This window comes from Haliaeetus leucocephalus, unplaced genomic scaffold (assembly GCF_000737465.1).
Source record: "Haliaeetus leucocephalus isolate CR32 unplaced genomic scaffold, Haliaeetus_leucocephalus-4.0 Scaffold68, whole genome shotgun sequence".
NCBI lineage: Eukaryota > Metazoa > Chordata > Aves > Accipitriformes > Accipitridae > Haliaeetus > Haliaeetus leucocephalus.
The window spans coordinates 1976352-1996594 of NW_010972504.1; the positions used below are offsets into that span (position 1 = coordinate 1976352).

General features: G+C 49.0%; 1 protein-coding gene across 1 annotated transcript in view; it reads left to right on the top strand.

Moving 5' to 3' along the window:
- The window catches only part of PLXNA2 (plexin A2), a 153868-nt gene that overhangs the window by 46621 nt on the left and 87004 nt on the right, over window positions 1-20243 (top strand). The window contains exon 3 of the mRNA XM_010579061.1: window positions 5367-5501. Within this exon, the coding sequence (XP_010577363.1) occupies window positions 5367-5501 (135 nt within the window). The remainder of the gene's footprint in view (window positions 1-5366; window positions 5502-20243) is intronic.

Here is a 20243-nt window from a genome sequence, read left to right on the forward strand (position 1 = left end):
TGGGAAAAACGCACAAAGAAAATGTGACAGGAGAGGAGGAGACTGGGCTATGAAGGAGCCTCCAGGTAATGAAGTTAATTGGATATGCTGATTTGAATTGAATGTGCATGTAAGGGTTGTCGTTAACTTACCCACGGACATATCTATGATTTAAAGGAAAGATACTTAATGGGATTACTATTTCACTTTAATTTCAGGAGGGAGACTTCCCACGTGGAGAGCAGTGAGCTAAATCACACTCATGGTGTTCCTGCCTGCAGAAGGTGTGTGCAGGGAAAGCCAGTTCTTCAGGGCTGGGTTTCACATGGAGACGTGGGGAGGGATGCTATCCAGTGGTTCAGACAGGGCCCCATGCATCTGCAGTAGTAGATTCAGATCCTAGGTCTGCTATGGACTGGCTGTACGATCCTCAGCAAACCGCTCAGCTTCCCTGTCATTTATTAATGACCTGCAAATGGGTCCGACGGAGCTCCCAGAGCACCAAGAGGTAGCTGATGTTAGCAGTGCTCTGGGGGAGTCTAAGGGAGAATTTCATGTAGGGGCTGAAGGGCTCTTGGAAACTTCTTGTATAGAGATTTGCAAATTCTGTTCTGGATTCTCCCCTCCTAAAGATTGCCGTGCTTTTTTCTCTCTGGCTGCCGGAGGCAGATGCCAGCATGGGTAACCCTGTAAAGTGACACTGTGAGAAAGGGTGTTTGTGAGGGGGACAGCAAAAGTGGCAGGTCATCACGTGCATATCACCTCCTTTTTAGTCTGGTGTGAATGTAGAATAGCTCAGTTTAATTAAATTGGATTAGTAAAAGTAAATCCTTTCTGCAAAGACTATTTGGCGGAAGCGCACACAGAAAACCTGGATTGATATTTATTTATCTTGTCCTGTCTTTGGGGAGCTTTTGCATTGCTGAGTCTCTTGCTTGTGGAAACTTCTTTTAGGTCTCGGTAGGGAAGACCCCACAGAACCATGGACAGAAAGAGGTAGGGAAAGGCTATTTAAACTATACTGCTCTCCAGCCTGATTCAGAAACCTGCTGCCAGTAACAGTCTTTCTGCTAAATTTCCAGTACTGAAGCAAGAAATCCATCCTAGAGCTTTATGGGAAGCTTTAACGGGAAACGCCCAAGAGCTGAGATGTGCAGACATAAATGGCAAAAAAGTGGCAATTCTGCAAAGATGCACCTTGGCAGTGAAGGCTGCTCCTTGTTGTCTTTGGTTTCTATTTCAGGCAGTAGATGCAGTAACGCTCCAGTGCGCATTCCCAGAGCTGATACAGTTCCACTCAAAACGTCCATTTTACGCAAATGCAATGTTATTTGATAGTATTCACCCTGAAGGGCTAGAAATCCTAGCGTGGAAGGAGCAGTCCTAAAGCTCCAGGGTTGACTGGGCTTTTCACTTTGCTACCATTGCGTACAAAGATAAGCATGTTCAGCCACTGCCTTGTGCCTCCTGACCCAGGGCATCATTTCAGGAGCCCATCCCGTGCCTCCACTGGCCATTTCGGGCAGAGCGGGGCAGCCAGCAGTGGGGTGCTTTGGGACCCACCTCCCATCGGGTACCTGCGTACGTGGGGAGAAGCTGCGGTTCTTGAGGAGTTAACGGGTGGCCTTGCATCTGGGATGTGGGATGGGGAATCAGTCCCTTCATGCATAGACTTATTCAGCTGTTTTTTCTGGCGCCAGGTGTTTCGTCATGAGTCAGCCTCATTGAAACACTCATAATGAAAACAGACAGGTAATTTAATCATGGAAAGTTCCTACAAAGAGATTCAATGTCTTCTAATGGGAGCCTGCTGGGAGGAACTGGAAGGGAATCCAGATGTACCTTAGCTCTGGCATAGGCTGGGCAAAATACCTAAGAGAAACTTTAGTACAATAGGTATGTTGGAGCTTCATGTCATGTTAGATCCCTGAATGGGTCATACACAGGTGCTACACTGCAACATATACAGGACACAATATGGTATTTTGCTAATCTCTTAAGATAATGTGGCGCTTATGCCTGCAGTCTGTATTGGGGGGCATTAGACACATAAATCTGCACAGTGCCTTTGAAGGGCTGCAGTTCCCTGAATCGAGCAGCATTCTGCTCTGTCATGTGGGGTGTTTCGCTGGCCTGGCATCCTCCGAGCCAGGGATGGTATTTGGAATTGCAGATTATGTTGTTAGGCACTTTTCAAGCCATATTTATAAACATTCATCAAGAGCGATCGAGGAAAGCACTGTATCTGTCCCGAACGACTTCTCCAATTCATGTCCAAGTGTGCGAGCCAGCGATCTGTCCTCCTGCTCTCTGCTGTCTCTCAGGTGGCCGAACACGTCTCTGACCCCGGACACCTCTGGTTTCCATTGCACCAATGTGCTTCTCCCCATACCCGCCTGCTCCCTCTTTCACTGCACTCCCCCCCATTCCGACCTGCACCGCTTCCCTCTGTGTCTTTCTCCTAAACCCTTCCCATGCCCATCATTGTGTTGTGAGAGGAAAAAACCCGGCAGAGTTAGGGGGACGTAAAGAAACACGACCACCAGCAGCAGCCCAGCCCCGTCCCGCTCCTCCCCTCTCCTGCATCGCTGTGCCTGGAGCCTGGGCTCGGGGATGATCCCAGACTGGTAGGGTTGGTACCACGCCGCTGTCCTAGCGATGGGTCGGTAGCTGTTTGACACTGGAAGGGCACCCGTAAGTTAGGCAGAGGAATTATTTCTCTCTCCAAACATCAACAAGAAGCTTCCTGCTGTGGGGATGATACCTTTCTTCTTCCACGTTCGCAGGAATCATCATTTTTCTCTGACATCATCATTTGTTGTCATGGAAACCAAACCCTCAGGAAGAGATGTAGTAGAGCATCCCGGTGTCGGTGGGTGCATCTCGGGCACTGTGCTCGGGGGTACCCGGGTGGGTACAACACACACCGCAGCGGGACAGGAGAGCGGCGGGCTCTGCTCTCCTTCTGTCCTGCCGTCTCTGAGCAGCGTGGAGCCATCTCACCTTGACAGGCTCGGTGAGAGACCCCAGGCTGCTCCTTACGAGGGAGGCAGGAGGGTGCAGGCAGGACCCAGCACCCTGTGCAGGGCTCCAGCTGTGTCCCAAGACACCCGTGCCAGGCACAGCTCCAAGCACTTGTCCAGGCTGGAGGAGCCGTCACGCACATGGTGCTGTCTCCAGCCCAGAGCCGCAGTTCCCGGTTGGAATTGGCCTGCACAAGGCTGGTCCAGTGGTATCTCTCTTTATTAGCCCTGTCTGACCTCATTACTAGAAAGAAGCTCAATTTAACGAGCTGCCGGTGCCCCAAGGGAACTCTGAAAAACAGTTGTTTTTCACAAAGGCTGCTGATCCTTCATGTCCGGCGTTTCCATTCCCGTTTGGCCATTAATCAGGTGTTTGCATGGAAGCGGCTGTGTGTCCCTGACAGCCCAGTGCCCCTGCCATTTATTCCTCAGGTGATTTTGCAGCTTGTCCCTCTGTCTGTGGCGCAGACCGGTGTGGGAGATGGCAGTGGTGCATGCGTGGGCAGCGGCTCCGGAGTGGGTCGCTCGGGTTTGCAACACCCAGCAAGGCGCTGGTCTCATACTGGTCTCAGCCTGCCTCTAGTTCTCAGTATTTCACAAAGGGAGTGAAGTATCCTAGTTTGCACAGGTGCAACTAAAGCAGGATTTGGCTTTCTGCCTTTTTTGGATTTTCCTTTCTGAAAGTTCAGGGCTTTTGAGCCAGGCTTGGGCTGCCTGCTTAATCCTGCCAGAGGCTCCCTGCATCTGGCTATGGGTGTTAGCCCAGACCACTCGGATTCACACCCGATGTTCTTTTATATCACTAAAAACTCAGAAGGTAAGGAGAAAAGAGAGAAATCCAGAAAATACATGTGTTTGTATACCCAGCATGTCTTTACGTGGCAGGAGGCATCAGGGCTCTTTCCAAGAAGAGGATTTATTTGGAGGAGGGTGCAGGGGAGCATTTCTCTTCTATGAGTGTGAACATATCCTTGTATTTCCAGCTGGGGTGGTACATTTCTCAGATAAATCTTAAGATGCTTAACAACCTGCTCTCTTACCTCCTGGGGGCGTGAACCAGAAAAAATAGATGTCCCTCTCCGCTGCTCCATCCCGCCTCTTCTGAAGGCTTAGACTTCTCCAAAGCTGGTTCTTCGTGCCTCTTTCCTCCATACCGCAGCCAGGCAGGGAGTAATCGAGCAGCAAAACGGGATGCGGCAAGACAGCTCGGCATGAGGCTGCAGCAGATGGCATCTTTGCGATAAGAGGTTTTTCCAGGGACGGGCAGTCCCCCGTGCGTCCCTCTGCTCGCTGGGCAGCGTGCATGTGCGGCGCGACACCCCGCGTGCAGAACGCGTTCCTGGCCCCGTCCAAGAGCATCGCTGTCGCTGTGAGCCACGGGGCCGGCAGCGGCTCCACTGAGCCCTTGGCTCGCCTGACTGCTCTCGTCTCCCTGCCTGACGGCTGCCAGTGTTTTCAGCTATGTAGACACCATGTTGCAATCAAATGGCTATCCAAATATGCAAATCCTGGTAGGAAAGACAATGTAAATTGTTTGTTTATCCTCCTCCCTTCCCCTTGCACAGCCCCCAAGGCCATAAATTATTAACTTTTGGAAGAGATGGCATATCCTCAACAGCAGCCGCTCCTGGCAGGGATGGGATTTGTCACAGCTTGGGCAGGTTTTCCTGCAGGAGCAGCGAGTTGTCGTTTGGTGGGGTGGATGGATGCTGGGAGGCCGTCAAACTGAACAGGCTGTGTGGCTGCCATGTTAGTTCTCTGCTCGCTCAGCGGTACGGGCTGGACTGGTTTCACCTTGCTGAATCCAGCAAATTTGAAAGTAATGGGATGGCAGCAGCATCTCCAAATTTTTAGGCAGAGATGGTATTGTAGGAGGCTTCTGCAGCAAGAAGAGGTGATGGAGATTGTCTAAGTCTCATTCTTTATGTGTCTGGAGAAGAAAAAAATATCTGCTGTATCTTGGTCTTGTTGTGCTGCCTGTGGAGTCTTGTGGTCTTTCAGGCTAATTTTAGAGAGAATCTAAAAAGTTTACAATCTTGATTACTCTTGAATGCCTGTGGTCAGTCACAGCACACTGGCAGTCTGTGTGCTCCCCTTGCGACCGCAAAACTTTCTTGTTATTTCCCCAATCCAAAGAGGATTGGGGAAATTGCATCAGCTTCAGTGGAGAAGGAACCTTTGCTTTAACTGCTGTGCCCACACATTGCTTGCTGGCTCTTTGCTCTGCCTCCAGGTTGCGAGCTGAGATTCTGAATTAGATTCCTTTTCCTACCTTGTCCTCCTCCCCTCACCCTCCCACCCCCAAAATAAAATTGAAATTTGGCTGCTATGAAATCACCTGTAATCTGTTTGTGCTTCTTCCAGATCCGAGCAGATGGTCCTCCCCATGGTGGAATTCAGTATGAAATGGTGACAGTTTTCAAGGACGGGAGCCCAGTCCTTCGAGACATGGCCTTCTCCATCGATCAGAAGTATCTGTACGTCATGTCGGAGCGACAGGTAAGGCACCTGCTTCCGTACTTCCATGGTTGTGGCTTCCTCCCATAAGGAGTGTGTTGCTGGAGTACATGGAGCTGAGGTTGTGTGTTGAGCCCCATGGTGCTGGGATCGGTGTACGGGTAGGTGGAGCGCCAGTAGAAGCTCGTTTTTATCTGCTTCTGGCCAGAGTTTGTCATCAGTGCACAGGGGAGAGAGTTGTGCCCACTTATTCTTGTCTGCAGGCATTGGAAACTGAGCTGAGCTGCTGTGGAGGAAATGTGGTTTGGGGCTCTGAACCACCCCTGCCTAGATAACGAGATCCTGAGCCACAAGCATTACGAATTCACTCCCTGCAGCAAGGCTGGCAGGCTGTGGTTTTGCATAGCTTTGTCTGAGCATCCTTTATGATGGCTTTATTTATCTATTTATGTACTGGTATATTTTAAGTGGTTGCAAGTGAGTGATGCTAGTGCACAGAGATGGACCAAGTGTGGTGTGGTTATGTGCTCTGCAAGCAACATTAACACGGAGTCTGCGCTGTGCCATCCATTGCTGTGCCGGTTCTGCTGCCATTCTGGAGGTGGTGCCAACCCCGGCACCAAAAAAGCATAACCAAAATGATTATGATGGGAATTTATGGCGGATGGTCCACAGGAGTCTGTTGCTTAGGGGAGCCAGCACAATGTAAATAATAATCTGGGACCTTTGGTTCTTCTCTGAGACAAGAAAACACACAAAGTCCCCACCATTAAGCCAGACTTCAGGGTTCACTGACTCTGTTGAGCATTTTATCGGCTATTACTCACAACTGTGTAATTCAGATTAATAGAGCTGGTGCCTTGTGGGTGGTGGAGACAGGAGAAAGGTTGCATCTGAAGATGTCTGGATGCTATTAAATTGTTCTGTGTTGAGTTAACCCTCTGGTCACTAAGAGCTTTCTACGTCTGCTGGTAAACAAATATCTGTCCTCCCTCCCACCTGCACTGAGAGAGATGCTACGGAAAGGTATCAGTGTGAAGTGCTTAAAGATCTACTGATGGAGGTAGAGAGCAAGCAGCTATCGGAACAGCTCGCCTTGCCCTAGGGAGCTTACAGCTCCTCCCAAAGCCGGCAAAACTGTTTTGCTAACCTGTAGCAAAACAAAAGAATTGGCAAATACTTACCTTGGCTATGAAGTTATTTAAAGCCAGGGAATAAATACTTTAGAAGACTGCAAAGTCTTTTCCCTGCTAAAAGACATAACTGAATGAATTCCTGTGGTTAAAGAAGGCATTATATGCTTGTTATAGCAACTCAGTGATAGAAACTGCCATGAACAGTCACAAATTTAGGATCCCATTCCAGCTTGGACTTGGTTTAGATGGTAATAATGAGGATCTATGCAAAGTTTGAAATGGAATTATTTTATAAAATGTTAATGTTGTGGTCATTTTCTCCAGGAGCCATGTGCTGCTCATGCCAGGGAGGAAACAATCCAATGTGTATCTCAAACAGTTTAGGAACTGTTTTCCTTATGAGGAAAATCCAGTGGGAATGCCTCCAACTCATCTTTTATGAGGCGAGAGCGTCTTAATATTCATCAAAGTGCTAATTTGCTTAATTGTGAAACAAAAAGATGTGAAGAGAATTAGCAAATAATAGAATATTCCTGGAACGTTAATTCCATTTCCAGCCACGACTCTGGCAAAGCACTTGCCTTGGGGGAGACTCCAGGACCGGGGGGACGCCATCCCTCATTACTTGCAGGACTCGCTGTACGATTTGCCTTTTGCCCTTGTAGAGACGCGTGCTTTGGGTCCAGAAGTCCCGGCATGCCATTACATATGGATTTCGTCAGCTCCTGTGACCCCACTGCCCTAATCCTGGCAATGTGATAGTTCAGCAAAGTGGAGGGGAGAATATATTTTTTCCTGAGTGCTATATAAAGGAGCCTGCTGATTGAAAAGGGGTCAGTACCAAGAGAAGGAGAAAGGTCCACCAGCTTCAGAGGGCTGAGGCTGTAAATGGTGGGAAGTGCCCTCAGAAGTACTGAAAATATACAGTAAAAATGTGTACTGAAGTCTGGAAATCTGGAACAAAATGAAATTCTGCCACAGTAAAATGACATAGAGAGCAGCTGTTCTTAACGTTGATCTGCTGCATGTTAACTATGCTGGGGGAGGATTGTCCAGAGCCTGTGATTTTAAATATCTGCTGAGAAAGAAACAGGATACATGCGTATGTCAAAACACATCTTTCAAAGAATGGGGGTTTTTTTGTGGAATTAAGCTAAGAAACGTGTGCTTCCTAATACTGATCGGGAGCAGGTCTTGGTGTTAGGTATAGACCTGAGATGAGACGTGATGCTCTGTGTTGGACTGTGATTATGCTGAATAAACTGAGATGCGTGGATGCTTCCCAACAAAGAGTAGATGTAACATTTCGGTATGAAGCCATTCTTCCTTCTGTGCTAGCAGCAGCTAGGATCAGCTTTATGCTGAAATGCATTAGGGAAAGTAGTCGCTTCATCCTAAAATCTGGAGTTGTGGTTGTAGGCACAGTCCTTCCCCACTCTCCCTGGCTCCTGTCCCAGCTCTGTCTGTGCCTCGCTCCAATTTATCCGCAGTCCTTTTGAGCTCTCCATGAGCCTTTCATGTTTCATTGCCAACTTCTTCCAAAGCAGAATATTTGACATTTGATTTCACTCCCACAAAGCACAGAAGCAACAGTTGCACAGCCCAGTCCGGGGGAGAGAAGGATAAAGAAACTTTGCTTCCAGCCACTTATTTTGAGTTCTTTAACCACATGATTTAAGAGTGTGTATTAGGAGCTTTTACAGGCTCTCTTCCCACTGCACCTGGTTTCAAATAGCTCTTACAGCAAAAGAGAAATGATTCTGACCCTGACTGTTTAAAGCAGAAATTCATTTCTCAGCACCGCTCTAGCAAGCAAACGCCATTTCTGCCCACAAGCTGAGCGAGGCTTGGATAGCGCTAGATGCTGCTGAGACAGAGACGTGTTGCATTAGCGGAGCTGTGTGGGGTGCCAGGACGGGAACAGCATCGGGGCTGCCAGGTGTTGGCAGAGTTACGCCATGCCCTCCGACTGAAAAAGCCGTAGGTGCTGCGGGTGGGTCGGCGTTGCGAAGGACCGGCACAGCTGTGGCGAGAGGGCTTGCACCGTGGCTCTTCGAGCCGGTGCCCAGTGTGAGCTGCTTCATGTTTTTCATGGGCGGACAAATTCCATTAGCAGCTTCTATCAGGCAAAAAAACCCCACAAAATAAAATATTGAAGTGGAATCGGTAGCCTTGCTGTCGTGACGGGCTCGTCGCCTGCTTCGCTGACCTCCGCTGAGACGGAGAGATGTGAGGCTGCACCCAGGGCTGGGACCCCCCGGCGATCAAGCAGCAGGCAAGGGGTTAATGGCAATGCAGGGCAAAACCAGTGACGAATGTCGTGGGGCCGCCAAAGCCCCTAGATTTAAAATCTTCCCATTTTAATGGTGAGTCTGTCATGGAGCCCACACCAACAACCCCTGCACGTGCAGAAAATCTTCCCTGATTTCTGGCTTTCAGAGGGAAAGACTGAGGCTTACAGGAAAAGTGCTGGTTATATTGAGAAAAAGCAGCTTTATAATTCAGTCCTGAAGCATTAATTGTCTGTGCGTCAGGGAGACAGTAGGTTTTTTTAATGTATGAAAGCTCAGTGCATTTCAATTAAATAAGCCCTGTAGGACGAAAGGAATTTTATGACTCCAAGGCTGCAACCCCTTTTTAGTCGCTGTATCTGGTCTCTGTGCAAGTTCAAACTGTTGCAGCACTGGTTTCACATGCAGCAGGTTTCACTTTGCTCCCACGTACACCTTCAGCAGTCGCGAGCTAACCCTGTGAGAAATGGTGGGCATACTTCGGCACGGAGATTATATAAGCATCAGCAAAATTGGGGCCAAAGATTTTTGCAGCTCTTGATAGAAGAACAAATTTTTGTTATTTTTAAACTGGGAGCAAGCGGAGGCTCAATCAAACGCATGGCAGGCACCAGGGCAGGGATTGCCGTCTCCAAAAGATTTCACCACCTAATCAAGGGCTATAAACACGGAATTTAAAACAGCGTGATCAAAATACTTGCAGGGCTTGTTGGAAGGAATATCCCTGCGCTAGTGAAGAGAAACGTGGCCCGACGGATCTCTCTCCTTCCCAAATGCAGAGCTGTAAGCCCTGACTGCAGAGGGTGCAGGAGGCAGAGATGGGTGCAGGATGCTGGCACGGGCAGAGGAGCCAGACCTCGGGGCAAGCACTCCCCCTCCTCTCATTGAGACATATTTTTCCTTCTTTCTTTTCCAGCACTTTTTTTCAGCTAATGATCTATTGCTTGTTTGTGCTAATCACGTAAAATAGTTTGATGAAGTGCCGAGGTCACGCGATGTGGGTCTGCTCCCCGATGGGTGAAGCAGCACCTTCCTAATGAGATACCTGGCCAGGACATTGCAAATGCAAAATTCATGTTCCACAAGCATCCTCCAAAATCCCTGCACATTTCATTGCCTCAGAAACACTGCTGCTCTCAGCTCATCCGTAGTTATTTCGGTGGTTAATTCTGCCACAGGGGGATGATTTCATTCTGGTTTTATACAGTAGGTAACAGAGCAGCATCCTGCTCTTGACTGGGAACCTCACCGTTCCCGTGGTAGAAATAATAACACATAATCACCCGGTGAAATGCAGATAACATCAATTAGCACAGCAGAGCTCAGAGGGCCACGGACCTCTGTACCCTGAGATGTACTGAAGAATCCTTTGCTCCTCTAGCGAGTACCAAATGCCCCGCAGTCGGTCTGCCTGTGTGCGTGGTGCTGAGCCGTGCACGATACTGAGCCCCTCCGTGCCCGTCACAGGGTAACCTTGCCTTAGGGGGAGGCAAGGAAGGTTTAGAGGGTGCAGGCTGACTTTTTGTGGGTTTTAAGCGAGCGCTCGCGAGAGCACCTGAGCGATTTCTCGTGGCCGGTGTGACATTTTTATACCCGGCTGATGTAGTTCGGAGACCCTTACGCAGAGCGTTACGAGCGGAGCCGCGCTCCTGCCCGTCGCGTGGTGGGAGGCAGCGATGATTAACGCCAGCCCCTAAAAATTCCCCTCACGCCGTGGCGAGAAGGGCACGGCAGCGGGGAAGGCAGAGCCGTGGCCGGTAAGCGATGGTCCCCGGGCGCTGGGAGGGGGCCAGCGCTCGCTGCCGGGGGTGCGCTGGGGAGGCTGAAGGTTATTTGGATGGAAACGGTGGAAGGGGCCGTTTTATCCCAGCCTCGTCCATAAACCGGTGAGGAGCAGTGCTCTAGGCATCGTTACCGTGCGTGCGTCAGCGCCGGGGGGCATTGACCAGTATGACCAGTATTGACCCGGCTACGAGCATCTCGCGGGCGGGCGGTCCTGGCCCCTTGCTCGGCGGAGGGCAGAGGGAGCAGGCAGCGCTGCCAGAGCTCGCTCAGACCTGTTGCTTTTCTACCGAGAGAAGTTCTTCCCTCCCTCTTCCGTATACATCATTGTGGCTTTAGGTAAAGAAACTGTCTTTTCTTCTGCTCTGTTAGCTGTGAAATATTTGCTTTGCAAATGCCCCTGTGTCAGGAGCTGCAGATCTGCAGGAGTCTCTGTGGATAATTTGTTGCACAGCTCCCTGTCCTGTAACCCCCAGACGTTTAAGTCCTGTGAAAACCACTTTGCTTTGGACTGAACTTTCTGGATGCTGATTGAGAGGGAGGCAGGCGGGGGCTGCCCAGATGATTTAGAAGAGGTTGGAATTGGAGTGAGGGCTGAGAAAAACAAGGAGGTCCATCAACTCTGGAGTAGCGGGGCTGTAAATACTGATGGTGTCCTGAAAAGAACTGAGAAAACAAAATAAAAAATGCAAGAGATGTGGATAAAAGGGTCTGGAGTCATCAAGAGGGAAAAAATGAACTGATTAAATTTTTAACTACATTATCTGCTAGTTGAACAGCCAGTTAGCGGGACATAATCTTAGCAAAGTTTGAACCACTGGGACAGGGAAAATGGCTCAGCTGAATCCCACCAGAGGTGTCCAAAATCTTGCCTCCCGTGAACTACTCCTCCCAGCCATCCTGCACCAGCACCCGTGCAGATAACCGTGGGAGCAGCGGGACTCGTTGCCCCGTGCAGGGCTTGCCTGGTGGGGGCTGGCTACGACCCTCGGTGTCACCAGCCCGGCCGGGACCTCCCGCTGCTCCAGCACGTTGGGGTGCAGAAACACACTTGCCCAACTCATGTTCTTCCACGACCGCTGCCAGAAAGGCGTGAAATAGCCATAAGCTGGGGCAAAGAGGGAGTAGAGTAGGGGGACGAAAGAGGGGGCTCAGGATGGGGAGGGAATCCCCCCGGAGCAGCGCGGTCCTTGCCGCAGCGGAGCTGCTGTCCTTGAGGAAGGGCTGTGCTCCACGGGGAGGTTTGCACCAGCTCGGTGCCGTCCTCTTCCACCACCACCTGCTCATGCTATGCTCTCCTAAAATTCATGAGCTGCTGCAGGTTTTTTCCACTTTCCTCCCAGTAGTCAATTAGGAATAATTAAGAAATTCAGCTAAAAACTTGTCTGAGATCATTAACAATATCTACCTGACAAGAAGGATGTGTTAATTAACATCAATTGACCAAAAAAACCCCAGCCCAGCCAGGTGGGACAGCATGCTGTCTCATTTGCCTGCCCTGCTGGCAGTCCATTTGTCACGCGTGCAGAGCTCTGGCTGCGGTGGGGCTGATGTGTCGGTGTCCAGGCTGGTTCCAGTATGTTCCTCCAGCCCTGCAGCCTGCTGAGATTTATGCACGGACACAAAAAGTTCAAGCATTCGAGGGTGCGGAGTTAAGTGCAGAAGTCTTTGAGGTAACAAATACTTGAAAAATAAACTTTCCTGGAAAAAGTTGTAAAAAATGCCCCCACGTAAAAATTCGCCATCGGCGTCAGTGGGTTTGTTTTTTCTAAATTAGTTTTATTTTAGGCATTGCTAATATGGTTGTTTTTTTCAAGTGCTTGCTAGGTTTGCTTTCAGGGTTTGTTTGTTTTGCTTTGTTTTTTCTTTGTATTAGTCTATTTTTTCCCCTGCCAGTCACAGCCACAGGGTTCCCATGTGTTTGCTTCTGCATTTGCTTCCCTTTCCAATTCCTCCTCTTCCACAGACCTATTGTTTAATTTTCAGGCAAGCAACCGCAGTTCTGAAATATTTCCAGAACTTCCCTTTCGTGCACCGCCCCCCCCCCCCCCCCACCTCCTCCTCCTCAGCACACGAGTGCATCGGGTGTTTGTAAGGGCACAGCTGACATCCCCAGTAGCTGCGGGAAGGTTTAATGTCCCTCCAGATTTGATGCCACCACCGCTACTCCATCTTGAAAGCAAGCTGAGGTGTCTGGTGCATCTCTGTGGATGATGCTAATGTTCATGGCTGAGTTTGAGCAATGCAGGGAACGCTGCGGAGCTGTGGGTTTGCTGCAGGATTTGCATGTTTGGACGGACAGACAGACACAGGTCTCTGGTCCTTAACAGGAGCAATGAGAGAGGGAGAGAACTGTATTCCCAAGAGAGAAAATTACTTGAAGGATAAATCTGAAATTTCACACTCAGTGCTCGGCTATGAAATTTAAAAGCAAACCTCAGATTCCTCTTTCTCTCCACTAGAGCTTTTTAAACTTCTTTTCTTCCCCCCTTCCTATGCTGCTGTAATAGTTTGTCTTCTCAGCAAATGAGTTTGGCGGCTATTCAGCCGGTGAGGAGGGGAATTGTTCACACCGAGCACTAACAAAAAAGTAACATAACTCACAATATGGTGAGGGGAGCTCTGAAATTGCACAAATTATTCTATTTTATACTTTAATTAGTTTGAATTAGCAATGGGAATAGATGCATAAAATGATCCAGTGAAGGGTGAAATGGAAAAAGGGATACGGTGTAGAGTATCACTTCATTATTATGAAGTTTGCAGGAAGTAAGCACAGGCGATGTGCAGGCACTTGTCCTGCTGAATCTTTCCCCTATGAGCTCAGACCTGAGGACTCTGCAAGGAAGGACGGCAAGTTGTCTCCTGCAGCACTGTCCTTGGAACCGGGCTTTGCATGGGCACCTCGAAGCCTGGAAGGCTCGGGACAATGTGGCGCCTTTGGTGGCTCTGAGTGGGATGGGGAGCAGCTAAGAGCACCCTCCAGCAGTCTTCTCTCCAGGCTTGGCTCCTGGCTCTTCCTTGAACCTCGGCATCAGCATCAGACTGAATTCTGTGGCTCACAAGGGCCGAAGGATTTAAGAGAGTTTGGATCCACCCTGAGTCTTAACCTCTGAGCATCCCTTGCCATTTTCTATTTTCCCCCTTGAGGTTCTGAAAAGTGCTGCAGAATCAGAGGGACTGGGTTTTGGCTTTCAGTTTTTTGGTTTCTTTTTTTGTTTCATTTCAGATCAGTTGAGGGAAACACAGCTGCAAACACAGATTCCTGTGATAATTTTGAAATGAGCAGGGCTAAAAAATGCAGTCTAAGTCCCAGCCCAAACCTCTGAATGCACTCAGCCAGTAGGACCCTTAGGCCAGTCCCACTGGCACAGCTTTAATGCAAACAAGTATTCAGCTTTAAAACCAAATTCCCACCAGACTACTTGAAAAGTTCAGAAACATTCAGGAAAAAGTTCCTGCAGATTCCAGATAGGTTGAAAATGATGGATGCGCCCCAGGGGAACTGGCTGTAATGGGGTTGCAAGCTGGGACTAAATACAAAAGTTAAGGCTGGTTGCAAAGCAGAAAAACAACTGTTTGTGGGGTTTGCTCTTGTTTTCCCTCTTCCTTCCCTGGCAAAATATTTCCCCCGTTAAAACTTTGCTGTGGCAAAAATGTTGAGGTTTTCTAGAGCGTGCCAGACCACGGGTATGGAGGAAGGTACAGGGGTTTCCCTGGGAAGCCTGGGACATTTCTGGAGAGCATGCAAGTTCAGCATCCCAGAAGAAAATCCTGAGCACCAAACCTGGCGCAGCTCCTGGCCAGAGCTGTCTAAGCAAGACCCCCCACAGCCCCGAGGGTCCCTCCAGCCCCGTCCCTGCGCCGTCCTCGGGAGCCACTTGATAACTCTGGTATTTCTGGCCGATGCTAGTGAGGAAAAAGGAGCTCCATTAATAATCTTCTATTTATTTTAGCAGCGCGCAGGAATGTGCCCGGCAGACTAAACACTCCGGCCTCCTCTCTGCGCCGCGGGGCTGGGGGGCTGCGTGCCAGCCCCAGCCGTGCCCAGGGCTGTGCTCAGCACCGGCCCCTGCCAAGTGTGCTGGGGGTCAGACCGAGAGGAGCACAGCGTTCGGCAGAGCTGGAGGGGGCTGTGCGAGGGGAAACGACAGCAGGGTCCCGAAGGTTTCTGTGCGGGTGTGAAAGAAATCATTTTTATTGTAATCAAGCTTAGAACGTGCTCATTGCACAGGGAGATTGTTGTTTTCCCTCTTTCTTTTTCCTCTGCGCCTACCTGCCTGTTCAGTTATCACAGCTGCCTAATTTCCACCGGCTTCTTTGCGGCAACCACCACCAGCCTGTGAACATTTTGCTATCCGCTAACAGATTTATCCTCCCCAAAGCCCTATGAGATGGAGCAGCAATATCATTTTTTAGATGAGGAATTGAAGCATAGAGATGCTACGTGACCTATCCTAAGTCACATAGGAAATCTATGGCAGAGGAAGAGATTGAACTGAAACCTCCCAAATCCTTAGTCCCGTAACAAAGGACCATTCTTCATTTCATCGCTGTTCACTTCGGTGCTTCATAGTCACAGCGAGGTGAACATAGGAAGAGAAGGCACTGGTCATGGTTCGCAGTGACAAATAGTTTACAAAGTCTTCATCAATGTGAGCATCACCTTCCCAGCTGCAGTTAGTCATAGGGACTCTTAGAAATGTACCTTTAAAAAAAATAAATCTTCATGAACAGGTGATTTCAGTGCACAAAATCACTTTGAAAGCATTTAACCTTCATCAGTAAATCCCCAAGTGCCTGTCACGAAGGGGGATGCTCCTTGAAGGCGATGCCAGTGCGGTGGAGGCCACGGTGCCGTGCAGCTGGCCGGCTCCTCGGGACCTTGGGGAGCGTGTTCCCGTCCCGGCAAAGCAGCTGGAAGTGGCCGTAGCCGGCGGCATGTTTCCAGGCTTGACTGAGCAATAGGTTGATCGGTCGTGGCAGCCCTCAAGTTTCAAATGAGATTTTGTGCCAAGCTACACCTGTGAATATTAATAGAGTCTGGGTTTTTCTTCTTCCCAGACTGGGAACTTTTTCCTCCGAACCTCCTTGAACTCTGGCAGGGCCAAACTGCTGGTTTTGATGGCAAAAACCGAAGCTCGAGTAGGATTTTGCCATTTCTGTCTTGAAGTGCCTATGTTATACAGAGCATCTCCGTAGCTCTGTCCTTCCCAAGTACATACATCATCACTGATTCCAGCTGCTCCTTGTCTGTGCAGACAAAGCAGGGTAGAGTATTTTGTGCTTAAAACTAACCTGAGTAGGGGCTCAACCAGTAGATTTCCGCTGCGTTTGTAAAGGGCTGAACTGAGCGGCAGCGCCGCTCTCTATAATCCAGTCTTCCTTCCATGACTGCTCTCCTTTCTTAGACAAAAATTGGAGGTGTTGGGTTTTTTTTTTAATCTAAGAGGTGGCAGGAAAAGATTACGCTTCAGATGATCGTTATCCTTCCAGTCTGCCGACTGCAGCCCAGAGGGCTGCTCAGTTGCAGAGGAGTTGGCACGGGCATTTTGGAGCGTGCTGGAAGTTGGCATGTAAATACTGCTTTACCCGGCCTTCTTCAGATGGAGCAAAATATTGTTTCAAATGCGTATTACTGAAGTCAAGGCAGCCATGGATATCACAGTGGAGGAGGAGGAAGGTTTTAAGGCAGTGAGGAAGTCCAGCACGCTGGCGTAAGACCAGGTTTGGTTATAGGAGTATTTTAAGTGATGAGCGCTATTCTGAAGTTGTGCCACCAAAAACAATGACACATTGCCTCCTCCCCTCCCTGGCTTCACTTCAGAGAGTCTCTCTCCCGTTTCTCTTGCAACACATATTTATCTGCTCTGTGCCCTTATGGCTGTTTAATTAGCATTCATGTTTCCTTTCAAATAGAAATTGAGTTGAGTGCTCAGAGAGCTGGAGCGACTTGCGTTGCGAGCGCATCACGTGGGCGGGATGGTGCCTGCTGCTCTCCCGCACGTGGTATTGAAAGACCTGGAGGAGACCAAATTAGGTTGTCAAGACATCAGGGATGCTTTCAAATAATTGAATTTAAAGACCCATTTGGAATCCCATACCAGCAGTGGAGAAATAAGAAAATTTGAGTAGTAGAGGGGCCCAGAAACAAGACCCAAGCACTGCGGGTCTCTTAGCAGCTGAGATGGATGGAAGTGCTATGGACTCCAGGGCGCTACCGTGATAGAAATCAAAACCAAACTGGCCAAAGTCAACTGACATTTAAGGTAGAATTTGGTAAAGGCTTGCTGCCTGCCCAGCTGCCAGCTTCTTCTCTTGGTGGTTGTCTGGGCAAAGGCTGCGTAACGGAGTCAGCCCCGGTAGACTCAGCTGTGCTGGACATGCACTACACACGTGAGCATCTCCCATCGAACCTGCCATAATAAGGTTGGTATTTAGCACTACTGTTCATGAATGATATTTTCATTGTCTCCTAACAAGCCGCAGTTGTTGCAAGCTTTTTCCCATCCCTTTAAGAAGTGACTCACAGGCAGGCAACTGTCAGTGTCTTGGGTGCTATTAATATCTCCACAAGAACATGATGATAAGTATTTTTTTTTTATTTGGGGAGGAATCAGAGGGGAGGATGGGTGCTAAAAAATGACTCCTCCTTGTGTGGCTGGGCCTTTGTGTGAGCGAGCCGACAGTCCCGCCCACAAAAAAAATTTGCTTAAAATCCTTCTGTCCAAAAAGAGCTGACCACACTAGAATAGCGTTGTTGGAGAAACTGTGCCAGAAACAGCATTACTGTGACTGTGGAGAGGAGCGTGCAAACTCCAGTTGTTAGTCAAAGGCTGGATTTTGCCATTTTAGGTCTTTGCTTTCAGTGTGCATGGTCCAGGCTGGTGGCCTGGGACCCAGCTCAGTCCCTATCATCTCGTCCAAGCAGGGTGCTGGAGGAAGCGTTGAACTTGTGGGAGAAGCATCCCTGTAAGGCAGCAGCATGGCATCGGGGCGTCTGGGTTTAGGCTTTGTCTAGCTGTGGGTTTGCCGCAGTAGAGGATGCGCCATTCCAGAAAAACTGCGTCCCGTCCGATGAAGGACCTTGATCCATCAAAGCGTATGAGGGGCTGGCTGGCTGAGGGCTCTCCCTGTCCTCACAGGGGTGCAGTGGGGCTTGGGACCACGGTTCCACCTGCCACCACCCCACATGCAGAGAGACCCCCCTGAAATAGCCCCCTGTCCCCTTCTGTGATGTCCGCAGGGATGGGGGACGGGAGCAGTGCGGCTCGCCCCAGCTGGGCTGCCAGCCGGTGGAGGGATGGGTGAGAATGTAATTTAGATCCCAGCTGGCAATTTTCTATCCTTTCCTAATGGACTGAATGTGGTGCCCATAACTACAAATTTTCCTGGCTTGGGTCACTTGAAATTGGAGACTTATATAGAAAGGCAGGTTTTTATTTTATTTTTGCACTCTGTGTAATCACATTGATGGCAGCGGTGTAACAGTCTTGAATTATGGGTGACCAGAGAAAAAGAAGGCATCTCCTTAGCTCCCTGTTGTTACTGTCTTTGGGTGCAGAGCAAAATGTGTAGGCTCCAGGCTAGATTGTGTAAATCTCGTTAGAAAGCCATTCCCAGCTAATGAAACCCTGGGAGAGAGGGATTTGGTTTCCCAGCCTTCAGCCTTATAGCAAAGGCTGGAATAAATCCATCTTCAGTTATGTGTAGGCTGTTCTCCCCTCTCCCCCATTGCGAGTGTGTATTTATTGGTGGAGTCGAGATATCATCGTGGTCGTTTGAGATCAGCCGCAGGTCAGCAATTTGTTGCATCTGCACCTGAATGATTTCAAGTGACAATTATCTTCTCTTAAAAAAAAAAACATAATAAAAAGTAGTGTGCAAAGAAATCTCACCTGGTCTTTAATCCTTCTATGGAAACGGTGAAGAGACATGTAAATAATTACACCTCCCCCACTGCGAGCCCGCTCTGCAGCTTGCTTGGCAGTATGTATTAATTCAAGAGGCCAGAGCTGTTAAGGAAAGCTGTTGAAACGAAGTATCCGAGATAAATGCATCTCATCTTTCCCTGTTTGTGTAGGCTGAGAATGTGCCTGCCAGAGCCATAGATCCCACTTGGGGTCATGTTTGTTTGGCTGCGACTCTGTTGCTCTAAGCATGGGTTTACCAGCTCCTACTGTGTGAAATACGATTGTCTTTGTCTTCCTTTGCTTGATGGCCTTTATGGTGTTTGCTGAAGTTTTGACTGCATCTGTTGTATCATTGGTTTTATTAATATAAAGACGTAGCAGACACCTCGTAACGCAGACTCTGGCTTTTAGCTCCAGGATGTGTGCCCAGACGTGTTCCTCCTCTGCAGGTTACGGGGGCCATTTGGAGACCCCAACATCCAGAGCCCGCTGCCATCCACATGCCTGCAGAGATCTCTGATCCCTGCAGTTCGAGCCCATCCTTTAGTACCGTGCCCCTTCTCTTCCTGCACAGCATCTCGCTGCAGATGCTGAAGCAGGAGTGTTTATTGCTCTGTTCTCAGTTTTTTCTTGTTTCGTCTGTTTTTTCTCCCCTAATGCATTCAGACACAGGGAAGCTTTTCCCCCTCCATGTCTAACTGGTCTAGACCTTGCTCGGGGTTTGCTGCACGTCCTCTGAGTGTCTGTCGGCTTTTGCTGCTGAGAGCAAAGCTCCGGCCGAGTGCGATGGGATCATCCCTGCGCAGACCACGGCACCCCGGGCGTTTGGGCAGCAGAGGGTTGTTGCCGTAGGACTCCCTCGCTCTGGGCAGGCACAGGGACTGCCAAAGGAGTTGATGGAGTGTTTCAGACCATCGGTGTTTGGTAAATACGTGCTTGCTTTAATGAAACAAACTTTCTGTGTTTGAAAACAACCTGGGAAATTCGTTTGTGTAACAAAAGGTGCTGTGGAAGCAAAATCAGCTGTGCCTGCCTGTCATGGAAGTGGGGAAAGATATAACCCTCAGTAGGGACTATATGCAACAGCTGAGATGGAAAACCAGCAGTGCAGAAGCATCCAGGCCCTTCTGGGACAGCACGAGCTGCTGGAAGTGTTTGCATTGTTTTGCATTCGCTTTATCTCCTGCCTGTCCCAAAGAATAGAGGGTATCCTGTGCATATAATGAAGTCTCTGAAGGTTTGAATACTTTTTTTCTTTCCTACTCTAACTAATCTTTTTTAATGCTTTACAGCCTCATGTTCTGTAATTGAATGCATTTTATTTAGAAAATAACGTTTAGTGCCATTTTGGATTTCCAATTATTCTTCAATCGGACTTTGAGGGCCTGATGTCTTTGTCATTTCGATATGCACAAAAGATGGAAACATCAGAGCAGCCAATAGCAAATTATTCCACTACTGATTACTAGGCTTGGGAGTAAAATATGCAAGGCCAAATTTAGTCTCAGCATAAATCTATTGAAATGAATTAAAGTATTACACCAGCAGCAAATTTGTCCCGTGGCTTCCAAGGATGCTGGAAGAAATCAGAGCAACCATAGCTGTCAGTGAAAACCACCGTGAATGTCTCCTTATTGCAGCTACTAATGTGAACAGCTCTGG